Source organism: Ictalurus furcatus, chromosome 9 (assembly GCF_023375685.1).
Source record: "Ictalurus furcatus strain D&B chromosome 9, Billie_1.0, whole genome shotgun sequence".
NCBI lineage: Eukaryota > Metazoa > Chordata > Actinopteri > Siluriformes > Ictaluridae > Ictalurus > Ictalurus furcatus.
The window spans coordinates 10286327-10306691 of NC_071263.1; the positions used below are offsets into that span (position 1 = coordinate 10286327).

At 39.1% G+C, this 20365-nt stretch overlaps 1 protein-coding gene across 1 annotated transcript in view; it reads right to left on the bottom strand.

Annotated features, from left to right (window-relative positions):
- Positions 1-20365, bottom strand: part of adam12b (ADAM metallopeptidase domain 12b) — a 175725-nt gene that overhangs the window by 47577 nt on the left and 107783 nt on the right. The window contains exons 10-11 of the mRNA XM_053633490.1: positions 20227-20311; positions 15571-15719 (exon numbers count right to left, since the gene is read on the bottom strand). Of these exons, the coding sequence (XP_053489465.1) occupies positions 15571-15719; positions 20227-20311 (234 nt within the window). The remainder of the gene's footprint in view (positions 1-15570; positions 15720-20226; positions 20312-20365) is intronic.

The following is a 20365-nucleotide window of genomic DNA, read 5'->3' on the forward strand; positions in this document are numbered from 1 at the left end:
TAAACAAAACACGTGTCCAGATGTCATTACGGTCAACAACGGAAAAGCAGGTGCTCGCGCATTCGCGCTTAGAGTACGCAGCTTAAAGGGTGAATCGTGACACAAACATCATGCTGAGCAGACCTCTGTTAAGGTGCCAGATGCTTTTGACATCTTAAATGGTTTTTTTTTTTAGTGGGAAGAAGTGAGATCAGATCTAAAGCAAAGCCAGCTCTTTCCAAGCAAGTAAGCAAAACTGACAGGAATCAGACTGATCATGAAAAACAAATGATAAAAAGAGAGAGTGAGTGAGACAGTGAGACAGCGATATAAAATTGTTGGTTGCAGAAAATAAATAAATACATTTAAAAAACTGCTTTGCAGCACAAATCCTGAAAAGATTCTTTATAATTCACCTAGACAGCAGGTCAACTTGACTCCCTGGGTCATTTGTAGGAAAACGTACATGCTCTCTCCCTGCCTGTCTATGTTTCACTCACTCTCTCTCTCAAACACACACACAAAAACACACACACACACACACACACACACACACACACACACACACACACACACACACAGCTGATTATTATTTCAGCTGAGCTTGTGTGTTGCCTGAATGTTCCTGGAAGAGGTTGGGTGTTCCACTGGATGATGTTAGCTTAATGCCCTCTTGACCAGGCCAGAACTCCAACAATGTTAATCAAACTTTCTTTTGGGAGCTTTAGTCTTCCAGCACAGGCCATCATCACGTCTGATATAAAAACCCAGTCAGACATTCACACTCTCTAACATCCACATGTACATTCACTGAATCTCTTCCTATTTGACATACAACTCCACACACGAATACACATCTATCACCTCTGTTAGCACCGAAAGACAAAGTACTGCAAAGATTGATATTAGATTAGCCCAATTTACACCAGGGCCTTTTTGGCGCTCTATACCAAGTGACCTTATTAGCACTGTTCTGATAACAGTGCTGTGTGTGAAATGTGGAAGCAGACAGTCATTTAATCAGTGCTGTTTAGTAGCACGTACCAATCTGGAATCAGGACGCCATTGTGCTGGCCATTGCTGTGGCGATAACAGAGCAGTTTGTGATTAGGTATGCAGGCATAGCAATAAAAGGCCAAAGCGATACACATTCTGTGATAGCATCAGATGCGCTTTCTCTCCAAATGCCATCTGACACGCTTCGTGTTGCAGGCACATTTGCTTCTCTCATTCACGGTGAGTACAGAAAGTGTTCAGGGTACATCATAATCTAAACTGTATTTCTACCTGGTATTAGAAGAAGAAGAAGAAGAAGAAGAGGAGAAGACTTTATTTGTCACATATACATTACAGCACAGTGAAATTCTATTCTTTCCCAGCTCGTTAGGAACCTGGAGACCACTATGTGGTCTGACAATGAGCTTGAACCAGGTGGATGTCTGATGGAATCTCTAATGGGGATCACAGTAAATAAGCCCAACCTTGGGTAATCATCACCTTTCACATGATATCATCTGCAATAAACCAAAATACCCACAGCGAGCCTTTAAACAGCCAAACTGTTTTAACAATACACAGCAGAACTATAAAAAGCAACTGTGTATACAACTACAGATCCAAACAGATCCAAATTCACAATGCAGTGCATGCACGCCCAAAATATACAGAACATTTGTGACCACTTTCACAGTTTGAACCCAAGACGCTAACAAATCACAAGACATCCAATGCTTCAGTCCTCAGACAGTCTGCAAACAGACTGCAACCTGCCTAGTAGAAGGTTCACTTTATTCTTTACTAGCCTGTGGTTTGTATATGCACAGCTGCATTCATTCATTCATTCATTCATTCCACTTTTCCGGGAAAATAGCCATTACACCCATGACATTTATTAAAATAATTTAAAATAATATAAAGTAAAAAATCAGTTTTAAGAAATAGGGGGGCACAGTGGCTTAGTGCTTAGCATATTTGCCTCACACCTCCAGGGTTTGGGGTTTGATTCCTGCCTCCGTCTTCTGTATGAGGAGCTTGCATGTTCTCCCCCTGCTACGGGGGCTTCTTCCGGGCACCCTGGCTTCCTCTCTCAGTCCAAAGACATGCATTGTAGGCTGATTGGCATTTACAAAGTGTGTGTGTGTGAGTGATTGTGCCCTGTGATCGATTGGCATCCCATCCAGGGTGTCCCACGCCTTGTGCCCCAAGTCCCCTGGGATAAACTCCCCACAACCCTGTGTAGGATAAGTGGTAGAGAAAATGGATTTTTAAGAAATAGTATTTTCTCTCAAGGACAGATGTAGAAAAATTATTGCCACCCCAAAATGCTATACATAAATGAAACTATTGTGCTTTCAACCTTGTGCTATTTCATTGGACTATAAATATGAGGTTTCACTGATGAGTTGACAGCATGGCACCACTGACTTGCACTGTGCAGAAGCTTAAATTTGGTGGAATTGTGTCTGCACAGTAGAAACCTTGGAGCCAGAGCATTCACAAAGGATACAGTCAGACAGACAGTGTGTCTGCTTCTCACCCTCCCATATTGGTCTTGGAAACTGCCCCTCTTCATGCTGGGTGCGTGAGCTATTACCTGAAGAGCAACTTAAGATGGGCGCATTGATACTGGTAAACAGCAGTCAATATTTACACTCAACAAAGCCTATTTTTTGAGAAAAAACATTGCTGCTCTCCATGATTTTCATCTAGCTCTGACACCTGCAGTAATTACCCATCTGAATGGAGAAGTGCTTTCTTTTATGCTCTGCTCGTTCTGTCTGTGCATTTAAAAAGTAGTGACTGGTTAACCTTACCTTGCTACTTTGAGTGTTTGCTAAGGCCATCAAGTTAATAGTAATTCACTCATGATGGTTTTCTAATTATAATATCAGTACAAGCTAGCTTAGACATCCAAATTAGTAACATACCAGAATAACAGCAAAGTACTCCCTGCTGAGTGTCTGTTAGAAAAGTTTACAGCAGAACATGGCTTATACATAGAGCTGTTAATGGCTTCAGGTGCATGTTGGAAAGTGTGTGTAACTCTCAAGTTACATCACTCCTTCAACCATGTCCTTTTAATTATCATCAAATAACTCCTATAAAGTATTTATCGTAAGAAAAATATTGTGAGAGATATCAACGTCAAATGAGCTTGTCCAATAAGAATATGTACATTTGTCTTGTTTTCCATTCATGGACATGGGCGAGGTTAAAAATTGTAATGTAGCCAGCCGCTGGAGGGCCTCAGAGACAATTTGGCTTCACTTCTCCAGCCTGTTATGAAGCACATACATACAGTATGTACAGTCTTTGGGTTGCACACATTTAAAATCACTTGCTTCTCCATCATATTGTGGAAAACCAAAAAGCTTTCAACACAAAATAGTAGTGTCATGTATAACTCATAAAAATATATTATCACTAAACAATCAAGAGTTGAAATTAGAGTTTAGGGAATGTTAAGGGAGGCAAATAAAACTCAAATGATTACAGCCTCAGTGTTACTTTGGTTGATTGTTGACCTCGTCAAATTTTAAAATCACTTATTATACACCGTCTACAAAATACAACAAACTGTTTTAAATGGTTGCAACCTCTTCCTGTAGGGCAAGCTACAAGATGTACCACCTGAACGTTTTCTTCACCTGAATCTTACAAACCATTGGCATGTTTGGTTAACAGCCTCAATGCCAAGTGCAAAATACGTTGATGGATCACTGATGCTTTGCAGCTAGTGGTCTAGTGGGCCTTGTCAAGATGCCCGGCAAAGCCATTATATCCATGTGAAGAAAGAATCCTCTCAAAACAATGTATCAGTGTAATCAGAGTAATGGTCACTGAATAGCAGAGGAATTATTCTGTTCACCTGTTCCCCTAACTTCTGTACATCACTCTCTCTCTGCCCATAGATCTGGAAACCATGCAGGTATTGTCTGCAATCATTATATAATTCAAAGTTGTCCTCACTTTTTTCATCTTCTTTCCTGTTTTTATTCCCTATCCATACCACTGTATCCATCTGTCTATCCACTCATGCATCTTTCCCTATTTTGTTTTTAGCTGTCTCCTTCACTTAGTCTGTCTGTCTAACCTATTCATTCATCTCTCTTTCTATGTGGGTCTGCTTCTTTACCTGCCCATCTTTTTGTCATTCCTGCCATCTGGGCCCATACTGTACCTGTCTTTCTCTCACACAATGTGATAAGGTGCATTATTGGCCGTGAATCTGTCTGTCAGTTTGAATGGTGCGATCGGTTGAATGCACACAGGCAGCTGCACAAATGACGTAATAAGAAAGAAGAAAGAAATGTGTATGTCTGACTGGTTATATTGTATGTGTTTGTATGTAGATTGTGTGTAATATATATATATATATATATATATATATATATATATATATATATATATATATATATATATATATACATATATACAGTATCTCACAAAAGTGAGTACACCCCTCACATTTTTGTAAATATTTGATTATATCTTTTCATGTGACAACACTGAAGAAATTACACTTTGCTACAATGTAAAGTAATGAGTGTACAGCTTGTGTAACAGTGTAAATTTGCTGTCCCCTCAAAATAACTCAACACACAGCCATTAATGTCTAAACCACTGGCAACAAAAGTGAGTACACCCCTAAGTGAAAATGTCCAAATTGGGCCCAATTAGCCATTTTCCCTCCCCGGTGTCATGTGACTTGTTAGTGTTACAAGGTCTCAGGTGTGAATGGGGAGCAGGTGTGTTAAATTTGCTGTCATCGCTCTCACACTCCCTCATACTGGTCACTGGAAGTTCAACATGGCACCTCATGGCAAAGAACTCTCTGAGGATCTGAAAAAAAGAATTGTTGCTCTACATAAAGATGGCCTAGGCTATAAGAAGATTGCCAAGACCCTGACACTGAGCTGCAGCACGGTGGCCAAGACCATACAGCGGTTTAACAGGACAGGTTCCACTCAGAACAGGCCTCGCCATGGTCGACCAAAGAAGTTGAGTGCACATGCTCAGCGTTATATCCAGAGGTTGTCTTTGGGAAATAGACGTATGAGTGCTGTCAGCATTGCTGCAGAGGTTGAAGGGGTGGGGGGTCAGCCTGTCAGTGCTCAGACCATACGCCGCACACTGCATCAAATTGGTCTGCATGGCTGTCGTCCCAGAAGGAAGCCTCTTCTAAAGATGATGCACAAGAAAGCCCACAAACAGTTTGCTGAAAACAAGCAGACTAAGGACATGGATTACTGGAACCATGTCCTGTGGTCTGATGAGACCAAGATAAACTTATTTGGTTCAGATGGTGTCAAGCGTGTGTGGTGGCAACCAGGTGAGGAGTACAAAGACAAGTGTGTCCTGCCTACAGTCAAGCATGGTGGTGGGAGTGTCATGGTCTGGGGCTGCATGAGTGCTGCCGGCACTGGGGAGCTAAAGTTCATTGAGGGAACCATGAATGCCAACATGTACTGTGACATACTGAAGCAGAGCATGATCAGTATGCAGATTTCCAGCATGATAATGACCCCAAACACACCTCCAAGATGACCACTGCCTTGCTAAAGAAGCTGAGGGTGAAGGTGATGGACTGGCCAAGCATGTCTCCAGACCTAAACCCTATTGAGCATCTGTGGGGCATCCTCAAACGGAAGGTGGAGGAGCACAAGGTCTCTAACATCCACCAGCTCCGTGATGTCATCATGGAGGAGTGGAAGAGGACTCCAGTGGCAACCTGTGAAGCTCTGGTGAACTCCATGCCCAAGAGGGTTAAGGCAGTGCTGGAAAATAATGGTGACCACACAAAATATTGACACTTTGGGCCCAATTTGGACATTTTCACTTAGGGGTGTACTCACTTTTGTTGCCAGTGGTTTAGACATTAATGGCTGTTTGTTGAGTTATTTTGAGGGGACAGCAAATTTACACTGTTACACAAGCTGTGCACTTACTACTTACATTGTAGCAAAGTGTCATTTCTTCAGTGTTGTCACATGAAAAGATATAATCAAATTTTTACAAAAATGTGAGGGGTGTACTCGCTTTTGTGAGATACTGTATAAATCTACATACAAACACATACAATATAAAGTGTGTATATATTTGTATATATGTGTGTATGTGGGTGTGGAAGTGGGTGTGGTCTACATTAACCCTGACTGAAAAACCAGGGCTGAATATAAAGCAATCTTTCATTCGCATACTTTCTAGAACGAAAGTACATAGATTTCTATAGATAGAGTTACACCAAACAGCCATAACATTAAAACCACCTGCCTAATATTATGTAAATCCCCCTTGTGCAGACAAAACAGCTCTGATCCATCGAGGTATGGACTCCACAAGACGGTGTGCAGTGTTAGTGTGCAGTGGTATCTGTACCAAGATGTTAGCAGCAGATCCTTTAAGTCCTATAAGTTGCGAGATGGGGCCTCTATGGATTGGACTTGTCTGTCCAGCACATACCACAGATGCTCAATCAGATTGAGATCTGGGGAATTTGGAGGCCAAGCCAACACCTTGAACTATTTGTCATGATCCTCAAACCATTCCTGAACATTTTTGCAGTGTTTCAGGGCGCATTATCCTTCTGAAAGAGGCCACTGCCATTAGGGAATACCGTTACCATGAAGGGGTGTCCTTGGTCTGCAGCATAGTAACATGCACACGAATGCCAGGTCCAGTCTTCATGCTTTGTAACAATCAGAGGTAAAGTTTCTCATGCCCTGTGAAAGTCTTCAGGATAGACTGTTTTGAGCTTTGTGGTTTATCAGAAACATGACAACTGTGTTTTTTATTTTTATTTTTTGTCTTATTAACTTCAAGAGAGAGAAAAAAGAGGCTGGTGAGGAGATGTCTATTTATAGCTGCTAAGTGATAACAGAAACGAACTTGTTTTGCTTAGGTAGGTGATATGTGTCAAAGTAACATCCACATGAATGCCAGGACCCAAGGTTTCTCAGCAGAACATTGCCCAGAGCATCACCCTGCCTAGTCCCGTTGCTTTCTTCCCATAGTGCATCCTGGTGCCATCTCTTCCCCAGGCAAGCAACGCACACGCACAGATGCAATGATATTTACAGTTTATTAAAACTGTATTTTATAGATTTCTTTAGTTTTGGGGGTTGTTACATTTCAGAAAGATTCACTGGACACAATATCAGAATCTACTATGAAGCTGAAACACAGTGCTGCTGTGAGTCAAAATGGGGTCCTTTAAGCAGCATTTGATTATGATGATATGATATGATTTTCCAAGACGATTTTCTTTTAATAGCGATGGAGAAGGATCGTTGAAGAAAAACAAACAAACAAACAAAAAATTTCAAAAAATTTATTCAAATTGTCATTTTTTTGGAGAGTCCAGCAGATATATGCTGCCTTGCGCACAGCACGTGGTCTTCATGAGCTATATGAAATGACAGCTCAATACATTAAGCATATCTTTTGTTTGTATAGAAATATGGTAGAATTATGGTTTTATTTTGAAGCTCAGTGAGGCTGTATTTAGGTCAGGCTACTGGAGCAAGGCACTGATGAAAAAAAAAAGCATAACATATTTCCTATTAGTGTCATATTAATGAACTTGATGGATTTTGCAAACAAGGTTGCCATTTTGCAAGTGTCTGCGTATTGCAGATACTGAAAATCAGAAATGCGTGTGCACCATTGGTAAATTGTTTCCCATAGAAAAAATAAGAGAAATATATCTACCTTTTCCTATAACCAAACATATTGGGCAAGTTTTAAGTCTTTTTGTGTTGTATTTGAGGTGAAATTTTGGTGAAGAATTTAGCTTTAAACCTTCATCAATAAATCAATCTTTGCACAGCTTTTTTGTTCTGTCCTGTGGGATTCCAGTCCATTTGCACAAATTTAGTCTGATGTGCTCTGGCAAAGCTTCTCCTATTTGTAATTTCTCATTTGTACTTGTATTCATAGTTATTTGGAACACATTATTTTTTCTGTCCAAATAATGTGTTCCTATTTGGTTCGATCCCTATTGTGTTTACATACCTATACAGTATGTCTTTGCATGTGCATGTGTTGTTGCTTTTATGGTTGAATACAGTAAGGATGTCTGTGTCTCTCTTTTGGGAAGTGGAGAAAAAATATGGTGTTATTTTCCTGACTACAGTAACACACAACCTCTCTAATTGAACAAACACATGGGCCACTGTGTTTTGGAAACTAGCACATGTGTTCGTTAGATTAGAGAGGTTGTGTATTACTGTATTACAATTTCACCAAATGACTCTGTATTTTCATCTTTCCATACAATTAAATGTAATACAATTACATGTCTGGTTAGACAGTGTGTATATCTGAGTGTAACAAATTAATAACAATGAGTTGTGATTAAAATAATACTAATAATAATGAGCACAGTGAAATTGTTTTCTTCGCATACCCCAGCCTGTCAGGAAATGTTTTCCGCATTATCTGTATGATGCTATTTTGTGCATGTGGTTACTTGTTCAGACAAAATCCCAAAGTGTTTTATTCCACTTATAGCAACAACTTGCAAAAGCTAAGCAATGTCTGTTTATGAAAGTTGATACAGTCTAATTGTTCTTTTCATCAGATTATAGTTACCTTTAACGTCGTAGAACCTAAGCAAAACAAGTTAGTTTCTGTTATCACTTAGCAGCTATAAATAGACATCCCCTCACCAGCCTCTTTATTCTCTCTCTTGAAGTTAATAAGACAAAAAAAACCCACTAGGGCTGCAACTAACGATTATTTTCATATTTTCATAATTGATTAGTTGGCCGATTATTTTTTCGATTAATGGGATGGGGGGGGGTTACTAACTTTCAGGTTAGTAAAAAACTAGTGTGTTCCATTTGAGACAATATGACCTTTATAAAATTCATACACTAGACCAGTGGTTCTCAACCTTTTGTGAGCTTTGGACCCATAGCATATTTCGAACAATCCACAAGGACCCCCTCACTCCACAACAATTATAGGCTATATATTAAACAGTCACTTCTATATATGTTGCTTTATTTTTAATTAATATTTAATATTAATAATATTAACATTAAAATTGAATCAAAACATTTCAAGATTTTATTTATTTATTTTATTTATTTATTTATTTATTTTTATTGTTGGTGTGACATTTAATTTGACTCTCTGAATTATCTTTTGTTTATTTTATCCATCAATGCAACACTTGAACTTGTCTACCACTCATAGGTTTTTGCAAATTATCATTTAATTTGTAAATAAACTTAAAATAAATCCATCAATGAACGATCGTCAGCTCAGCTAACGTGACATTTGCGAATAACCAAATTGATTAATTTTGAAACATCTCATTTGAATATGTTTTTATACATTTAACAAAAAAAATATACACAATATTATTTAAACATTTTAAAAACTTTCCAACGGACCCCCTGCAGTTTCACCACTGACCACTAGGGGTCCGCAGACCCCAGGTTGAGAAACACTGCACTAGACGGTAGTGCAGAGTGCATAGTGTAAGTGTATACTACGTCATTTGGGACACAACTTTAGTATTTACTCTCCGAAGTGTGTTTTCGGAACTGAAGTAATGTAATGAGTAAATCTCCCCTGTGCCATGCGCAGACCAATTAATCGATAATGAGATTCATTGACAACAATTTTCATAATCGATTATTATCGATTAGTTGGAGTAGCTCTAAACCCCACAGTTGTCATTTTACTGATAAACCACAAAGCTCAAAACAGTCTATTCTGAAGACTTTGACAGGGCATGAGAAACTTTACCTCTGATTGTGACAAAGCATGAAGACTGGACCTGGCATTCGTGTGCATGTTACTATGCTGCAGAACAAGTACACCCCTTCAAGACAACGGTATTCCCTAATGGTAGTGGCCTCTTTCAGCAGGATAATGTGCCCTGCCACACAGCAAAAATGTTCAGGAATGTTTCGAGGAACATGACAAAGGGTTCAAGTTGTTGACTTGGCCTGCAACTTCCCCAGATCTCAATTCAATAGTGTATCTTTGAGATGTGCTGAACAAACAAGTCCAATCCATGGAGGCCCCACCTTGAAACTTTCAGGACTTAAAGAATCTGCTGCTAACCTCTTGGTGTCAGATACACTTACGGTTAGGTAAAAAGGCTGTCTTGTGGAGTGCATGCTTTGATGGGTCAGAGCTGTTTTGTTAACACAAGGGGGACCTACACAATATTAGACAGGTGGTTTCAATGTTATGACTGATCAGTGTATACCTTGATTGAAAATGTAGAACCTTAAGGGTTCTTTGGTTGTCCCTCTGAAAAAGCCTTTTTTGTTCGGAAGCTAAGAACACTTAATAATCCCTTAAAGAACCCTTGAAGAACTTTTTCTAAGAGTGTACCAACAAATTAACAACCAATCAGAATTCAACGCTGTGGCGCAAACAACTTTAATGAATTAGCTATTCAATAAATACATACAATCAGTGTACAATAAACAGCAACCTGTATGAATTCAGTAACACTACCAAGCTGCCACTGCTGCGCCTTTGAGCAAGGTCCTTAACCCTCAAATGCTCAATTGTATAAATGAGATAAATGTAAGTCGCTCTGGATAAGGGTGTCTGCCAAATGCCATAAATGTATGAAACTAATCTAGTACAAAATCCCTGTGTCCACCAATGCGACAACATCACACCACTCCACCATATAACAGGCTACTTTTCACACATCGAGATACTGCATCCTTGCATGTGAGTGTATTTTGGAAGGTGATGAAGTGACAGACCAGTGCACTGATGGCTACTTTCATAAAAATACAACCCTCACTTTCAAGTGAGATGCTGGAGTGTAGCAAAGCGTTTATGCATTCCAGGGTTGACGGGTTTCAAAGGTGAAAAATCTGCACAGAAAAAGCAACGAGGCTAAAGAATGATGGCACGCTCCTTTTTTATGATGTTTATAAAGTAAAAAGGCAAATTTCATTCACTCCCCTGTTTGAGGGACTTCACATTCACCTTCTATTTTACATTCACTGAGGGCCCCTAGAGTGCCTGCTTTCCTTTTGGCATGCTTCCATGTTGTTCTATGAGTATATAATAAGAGAATGGGCTTGCTCTCTTTGTTGTGGCTGCACTCCAGCAGTGAGTCGCAGGTCCAACACAAACACCACACTGAGAGATAAGGAACGTGTAGCCGAGAGGTTGTGAATTGGTCACAGCTGAAAGTTAAAGAGTGACTGCTGCTCTCGCGCCTCTTAGACTAACGCCTGGCCTTAATATGAATTATAAGGCAACCAACTAGATCTTTCCAGAGTTGACGTTAAAATGACATCAATAACTGGTGCACTGAATGTGTCCACTTATATCACATATAATTCTACATTTCTATGCAGTGAAATACATGTCAGTGTGTTCTGGGTGAGGATGACAGCACATCTGCTGGGAACAAGTCCAGCCATGAGAAACTAACACTCTTGGATGTCACTGGCATATAGAAATTACGCTTCTGCCAGTTGCATAAACCGTGGATGTCAATTTAAATTCATCTTGCATTAGCGTATTCCTTGTAAAATGACATGTAGTTGTCTTAGTATTTTGTTTTGCTGCCGTACTTTGCAAATTAAAGAAAGCAAACTGTTTGATTTTTAGAAAAATGCATAATTTACTTTCAGGGTATTTTCAGATCTGAAGATCTTGTTCTCTAAATTGTTACACTGTTGCATTTTCTCCTGGGCTCATTTCGCTTTCATGTGGCAACATTTTAAAGCTTACCATGCGTTTATGCAAGTCACGTGTGAGTAAACTGTCCTCTCATTGGTCGGAGTGCGCCTGTTTATGTTCCGGGGTTCTGCCCATAGCAGTAATCCATCAAGATGGATATCAGTAGCTCTGTGAGCTTACTGTGGCTTTCTTTTTTACAATAATTTATCTAATTTATATGTTCTACGGATTGATTAAAGCCCATCTCCTTTAGAAGCTTGCTAAACACCTTGTAAATAGAATTTTTTTAATGCATTTTTGATAATTGTTCAGAAATATGTTTGTCAGACCAAATTGACAGGGGTGGCTGTGGTAGAGCAGGTTGTCCACTAATCGTAGGGTTGGCGGTTCGATTCCTGGCCCACATGACTCCACATGCCAAAATATCCTTGGGCAAGACACTGAACCCCAAGTTGCTCCCAATGGCAAGTTAGCGCCTTGCATAGCAGCTCTGCTACCATTGGTGTGTGAGTGTGTTTGTGAACTGCTAAGGTTAAAAAAGCACTATATAAGTGCAGATCAAACCCTAACCCAAACCATAACCTATTAATAAAGGTCACTGTTCATGACTCCACTATCAGAAAGACACTGGGCAAAAATGGCATCCATGGAAGAGTGGCGATGTGAAAACCACTGCTAACCCAAAAGAACATTAAGGTAAAAGTGGAACTGTTTGGCAGACAGGGGTCCCATTACATCTGGCATAAACCAAACACAGAATTCCACAAAAAGAACATCATACCTACGATCAAGCATGGTGGTGGAGTGTGATGGTGTGGGGATGCTTTACTGCTTCAGGGCCTGGGCAACTTGCAATAATAGAGGAAAACATGAATTCTGCTCTCTACTAGAAAATCCTAAAGGAGACTGTCCGGTCTTCAGTCCATAAATTGAAACTGAAGTGCAAATGGATTATGCAGCAAGACAATAATCCAAAGCATAGGAGTAAGTCCACCTCTGAATGTCTTAAAAAAAGCAAAATTAAAGTTTTGGAGTGCCTAGTCAAAGTCCTGACTTAAACCATCTGAGATGCTGTGACAGGACCTTAAACGGCAGTTTAAGAAAAGAAAAGTGGGCCAAAATTCCAGCACAGTGCTGTGAAAGACTGATCTCCAGTTATCGGAAGCGTTTGGTTGCAGTTATTGCTGCTATAGGTGGCACAACTAGTTTTAAGTTTAAAGGGGCAATTTTTTTTTTATTTTTTTTTTTTTACATGGGTGATAGGTGTTGGATAACTATTTTTGGTTCAATAAAATAAATAAATAAATAAATAAAAACTGTATTGTGTGTTTACTCAGGTGTCCTTTGTTGTATGTTATATTTCGATTGAAGATCTAAAACTATTTAGTATGAGATATACACAAAAACAGAAGAAAACTGAAATATTTTTCACAGCACTGTAGAGGGTGGCATGGTGCCACAATCAATAACATTGCTGTCTCACTGCTCCAGGGCCCTTAGGTTTGACTCTGTCGATTTCTGTGCATGTTCTCCTCATGTCCACATGGGTTTTTTCTGCGTTCTCTGGTCTCCTCCCACTGTCCAAGATGCATGCTTCTGCATGATGCCCTGTGATGGACTGGCATGAATTCTCCACCCTTACACCCAGTGTTCCCAGGATAGACTCCAGATCCACTGTGACCCTGACTAGGATAAAGTGGTTACTGAAGATGAATGAATAAATAGATAGAAGTCTTATTTTGTCCCATGTGGTTGATTAATAGCTATTATGTTAACATTACCAAAGAATTGCAAGATGTGTTGCAATAGTTAGTGACTATGTTTTTTGGGAACTTGGTGTAAGCATTCTTCAATCTTAGTCCTGGAGTAACACTGACTACATATTTTGGTAGGTTTTCAACTCATTACCAAGCTTAAACAAGGATGAACATTAAAATGTGCATATTGAGATACTTCAGGATGAGGATTGGGAAACACTGCTCTAGTTGTACAGATGTTATCAAATATCAAAGATGTCAAATATTTATCATGGTGTAGTAGTAATTAATGTACATCTTCTTATAATAGTCAAATCCCACAATTTGGCATAGAAACACAGTTTCATTGACTACGTTTACATGGACAGCAATAATAACATTTTTGACCTTATTCTGAATAAGACAATATTCTGATTAAGGTGTTTACATGAGTCGCTTTTAGAATATTTCTTTCATGTTCCCGTTTTACATGTTATAGAACATAGATTGATTAACAGCACACGTCATTACATCCCCACGTCATGCTGTCCAACGTTCCCTCCAGAAGTTCACATATCAGTTCATCTTCGTTATGGTACCGTATACAGTTTTGGGTGTTTTTATTTTAAATTTTACGAAAGCTTCAAGTGCAATTAATTATTGGTCATGCTGTACGTGCAAATAGACGACTGCTTGAAGCCGTGGGCTGCGTCCGAAACCATATACTTAGCTACTATATAGTAGCCGAAATACACATCTCACCTATTATATAGTACGCGAATAGGTAAGTATGTGGTTTCGGATGCAGCCGTGCTCTCTTGTTTGCCGTCAAACGCACTGCTGTGTGTGTACGTGTTCTGTCACAAAATGCAGTGAAAACTCCCACACGACGTTAATAGTGTGATTAAGGTGTTTGCATGTCTATAATGCACCTCCATAATGCAACTAAAACAGGAATACATCACATGTCTTAATTCGTTTTGTGTTTACTTTGAGTATGACTTTAGTATTGATGATTAAGGTCATCAATAATCACTGTTTACATGCTAGTATCTTAATCAGAGTATTGTCTTAATGGGGTTAATATCGGATTATTGTTGTCCATGTAAACCTACTGATTGACTAGAGATGCCTTAATAGTCAGTGTGATGGTGTTTCAGCCTTAGTATAATTATAATATTTTTATGTACTGGATATCCCATGATCTTCTCTGGCTCAGATGTGGGATCATTTAGTGTGCATTAAGCATGCCAGTGTCGTCTAGTATCCTTAAGCCCTGTGGAGAAAACGCACGTCTCTCTTCTCCGAAAGTCAGCAAAATCATTCCCCAAACGACACGTAGATGTGTTTTGTACTCATCATCTGATAAGAGCAAATTGGCATCAGTCTGAAGAGAGAACTCTCCCATTTTGAGGTGTCTTCACCTTATCAACCTGATGTTTACTCATGCCAGTCTCTAGTCACATTAACCGTCACTCCTGGCAACAGTGTTATCACCACATTCCAGATGCCGTGAAGAAAACAGATTTTTTTCTCCTGAGTTTCCACCCTGTTTTTGAGCCTGTGAGCTTTTACCCACCAAGTTTTCTCTGAAGACTGATGGGATTTAGACATACATAGATGCAGAAGCACACTGTGTGTGTGTGTGTGCTCGTCTTACTGTTAGGGTTATTAACCATGGGTTAGCGTTGTGGAAGACATACTGGATTAAATGTAAGATTGATAGAAATGTATCAATAAATAGACAATTTCAAAACGAAATCAGTAAATCTGATAAAGCTGTAGACCTGGCAAAAGCATTACTAGTTTAGAATTTCACTGCCTCCTGAACTACACACATAGCACAGTGTAGCTGATGGTAGAACAATGATTTGACAATCTTTTCAGAATCAGGAACACGCAGGTGGAAACATTGAAGAAACTGAGCAAAATAAAGTCCTGCACTTAACTAGCTAATTTGATCTCTGTAGGTTACATTACATAAGGACAGCACATAAAAAAAGAACATTAAGGAAACAAAACAGTCCCAAACAAGCAGCTTCTGCATTTGGGAGCTTACGCCCTAGGCAGTCACAATTATAATTAATATTATAGTCATTTATTATTGAAGGCTAACCTGATAATGACCTAGAACTTGAACTGTGGTGACATTTATGCAGCTTGCATTTAGGCAACTCACCCTGTGGATGGTGTCATGATACAGCCTCCACGTTCCACTGTCATCCCACAGCCACACCCCCGCTCTGGAGTGTCGTGGTTCATTCCAAAGTTGTGGCCTAATTCGTGAGCTAAGGTTACGGCCGCTCCCAGTGGATTGTCTGAGTGATCCTGGATGGAGTGAAAAACATGAAACAACATAACTGAACTGAAGGGATTTATATGAACCCAATAAAATATTTAGTAGTTTGTGAGGTATTTTGGTTTTAGGAATTAATCATGCTTAGGGTGTATGTATATGTATTGTCTGGACAATTTAATGTATAGGATGAATAATATATATATATATATATATATATATTTTAAAAAATCAAAGCATGAATAAAAGGTACCAATGGGATAAATGCATTAATTCCTATTTAAGTTCATTTTTTTTTCTGATTCCCATTCCTTTATGTGCATGGCTGAGAAGCTGAGATCAATACTTCCACATCTACTTTTCTTCTTACTGTACGTGCACCTGTCATATTGTTTTTATTATTTCTAAAAAATCATAAATACACTATATGCAGTCATGCTTGAAAGTTTGTGAACCCTTTAGAATTGTCTACATTTCTGTGTAAATATGACCTAAACATCATCAGATTTTCACACAAGTCGTAAAAGTAGATAAAGAGAACCTTATTAAACAAATGAGACAAAAATATTATACTTGGTCATTTATTTATTGAGGAAAATTATCCAATATTACATCTGTGAGTTGCAAAAGTATGTGAACATCTAGAATTAGCAGATTAATTTAAATGTGAAATTACAGGGAGGTGTTTTCCAACAATGGGATGACAATCATGTTTGTGTGAGCATCATGTTTTATTTAAAGAACAGGGATCTATCAAAGTCTGATCTTCACAACACATGTTTGTGGAAGTGTATCATGGTATGAACAAAGGAGATTTCTGAGGACCTCCAGTTGTTGATGCTCATCAGGTTGGAAAAGGTTACAAAACCATCTCTAAAGAGTTTGGATTCACCAATCCACAGTCAGACAGATTGTGTACAAATGGAGGAAATTCAAGACCATTGTTACCCTCCCCAGGAGTGATCAACCAACAAAGATCGCTCCAAGAACAAGACATGTAATAGTCCACGAAGCCACAATGGAACCCAGAGTAACTTCTAAGCAACTAAAGGCCGCTCTCCCATTGGCTCATGTTAATGTTTATGAGTCCACCATCAGGAGAAAAATGAACAACAATGGTGTGCATGGCAGGGTTGCAAGGAGAATCCACTGCTCTCCAAAAAGAACACTGCTGTCTGTCTGCACGCACTTGCTAAAGATCATGTGGACAAGCCAGGAGGCTATTGGAAAAAATGTTGTGGATTGATGAGACCAAAATAGAACTGTCAGGACATCTGTCCATGAACTGAATCTTAAAAGAAAGTGGGCCATGCAGCAAGTCATTCTACCAAAGAATAGTTAAAGAAGAATAAAGTTAATGTTTTGGAATGGCCAAGTCAAAGTCCTGACTTTAATCCAATAGAGATGTTGTGGAAGGAACTAAAGCAAGCAGTTCATGTGAGGAAACCCACCAACATCCCAGAGTTGAAGCTGTTCTGTACTGAGGAATTGGCTAAAACTCCTCCAAGCCGATATGTAGAACTGATCAACAGTTACTGGAACTGTTTAGTTGTAGTTATTGTTGTGCAAGGGGGTCACACCAGATACTGAAAGCAAAGATTCACATACTTTTGTAACTCACAGATATGTAATATTGGATCATTTCCCTCAATAAATAAATGACCAAGTATAATATTTTTTGTCTCATTTGTTAAATTGGGTTCTCGTTATCTACTTTTAGGACTTGTGCGAATATCTGATGCTGTTTTAGGTCATATTTATGCAGATATATAGAACATTCTAAGGGTTTACAAACTTTCAAGCACCACTGTAGCCAAAAGTATGTGGACAACTGACCACTCATACAGTATGTGGGTATTCCCCAAACTTTTGCCACAAAATTGGAGGCACACATTTATGTAGAATGTCTTTGGATGCTGTACAATTATGACTTCCCTTCACAGGAACTAAGAGGCCCAAACATGTTCCAGTGCCTGACCTCACTAATGCTCTTCTAGCTGAATGGGCAGAAATTCCCACAGGCACGCCCCAAAATCTAGTGGAAAGCCTTCCCAGAAGAATGGACGGAATTATAACGGCAAACTCTGTATTAAACCCATACCCATGGTGTTGGAATGGGATGCTGAACAAGCACATTTCTCCAAAAAAAAAAAAAAAGATTTTACAATCAGTACCATTTATTATAACCCGTTTATGATTTCGTGTCTTGATTATATTGATTATAGGAGCTGGGAGACAAGAGGTGCATTTTGGATTTTACAGTCACCATGCAAGATCTTTTGAATCCTTTGAATATATATGTTTCAATAGTGAAAGTCAAACAGCCTATTAAAAACAGAACATGGCGATGGAAGGAACACATCTATGGAAAACCTCGAACCAACCAAAGAAAAAAAACTCTCAAACTCTCTCTTTCTTCACAGGTGGCTGATCTGCTGAAACCACCAAGTCAAATAATAAGCACCATTTATCACAGCAGACAGCTGCAGTTTTTTAATTATCACATACTCCTAATCACTTCTCCCCAAAGAGACTCCAGTGAATTTAAAAGACAGGAACTTTTGCCACACCCGAAATGGGACATATTCCTGGAGTGCAAGTGATTTATCTGGGTTAATAAAAATGTAAATGTGTGGTATTTAGCTCCCGCTTGCAACGACAGGTGATTTTTCCGGATTGACAGGCGACTGCTGAGGGGTGAAGAGAATGTAGGTGCTGCTAAAGGACCTTGGGGAGCTCCTACAGTGTTCCACTTAATTAGATTCATTACAAGTCAAAATCACATGTGGTTCACCTAGCGCAACTCACTACAGCCCAAGGCAGCATAATAGAGCCAATCTTATGAGGAAAAAAAATGTTACACAAAAAGAACAAGTGTTTCTAAATGTGGGACATTTATGGGAAGTCATGAATAAACCATTAAAGAAGGAGAAAATGTGTTTTGAAGAACCTTTTTTTTAAAATTTCAATTGGATTTCAATAAGACAATTTTTGTCCATGTGCATTAAGCTGTTCGTGTCCTGCAGAGAATCAACTTACTCTCACAATCGCCTTCCTAACCCACTGAGATAAATGCCACTAAATGCTGAATGAATGACAGATTTTGTAAATTAAGTGAACAGTAGAAGCCTGGTAGTAAAATAGCTTAAATACGCAAGAACCATAGCAATAATCAAGAAGGAAAATGATGGATTTGGTTTAAGTGTTTCAATATCATGTCCTCGAAATAATACAGCAGTCGGATTTTCTGCACAAGCAGAAAAATCTTTTAGGAAATGTGTGAGCAGAACGACATATTAAGACGCAAAACCAAAAACAAAAAAGAATTAATGGTCAAAAATGTGACATATCTTACTTTAAGTTTCCATTTTATACACATGTATACCATAAGTGCATAAAATGGAAACTTGGGTAATGTTGGTATTAGCTAGAAGTCTAACTAATAACTGTTTCAGTAAATCAGACACTAATCTTTTTTTTTTTAAACTAATAACACCTGAAATGTGGATCTAAACTAGATTTATCATATGTGTTATGATAGACTGATGTTAGTTATAGCTAAAAGGTAAATGATTTTAGCAAGTCCTAACATTTACGTACATATGGAGCAAAGGAAAAATCCACCTTGAATGACTTTCAAATGTACTCAGTGGGAGGAAACCTGAATGCCAGGGGGCATGGTGGCTCAGTGGTTAGCACACTTGCATCACACCTCTGGGGTTGGGGGTTTGAATTCCGCCTCCACCCTTTGTGCATGTTCTCGGTGTGCTTTGGGGGTTTTCTCCAGATACTCCGATTTCCTCCCCCAGTCCAAAGACATGCGTTGTAGGCTGTTTGACTTTTCCATATTGTCCGTAGTGTGTGAAATGTTGTGTGATTGTGTGTATGATTGTGCCCTGAGTTCCCTGGGACAAGCTCTAGGCTCCCTGCGTAGGATAAGCGGTATGGAAAATGAGTGGATAGATAGACGGATGGACCCAGGATGCTATTCGGCTCCCTGCTGATAGTGCCAGGGGCATTTAGACTTCGCTTCATCTCTACCTTAAGAAAGTGATGCAGCAGTGCTTTAGTCCTTTAGTCTGTCCAGCTCTCACACATCCTCATCTGTACTCTCTGCGCAAACAAAACAGCTTCCAATACTTTAACATTCATGCGAATACCACCATCAATACCAATGTGCTCATCATCTCAAAGATCACAACTTCTGAACCAAGTCTCTGCTGTAACAATTCAACTGTGTTGTATACCTGTTTTGCATTCTGGAACTTGAGTACAATATTTGCTGTCTCCGCTATGTTGGATTTCTCATTAATATGATAATGATAATATTGATCATCATTCAAAAAGTGACAAACGAAGCTTATACCTCATGTTTGAGATTGCAGATTCTTTCCCCCTTGTTAATAAATGCCATTGTAACTGCACTAGTAATATCAACCTCTGCTTAGATTAGCACTGGAATCACGAAGCACGTCAAAAATATTTTAGAATTAACTTAGTTCATGTGTTTTACAGCACAGATCTGTCAGAAATATTCACCATGACAATTCCTCCAGACTGCTCTGCAGTACACATGCTCATGATGGGGGCCATGCCAATGGTGGTACCCTGGAAATACACACCGCTGAAACACAAATGCAGAAATCACACACATTATTATAGACAGCATTCTATTAGG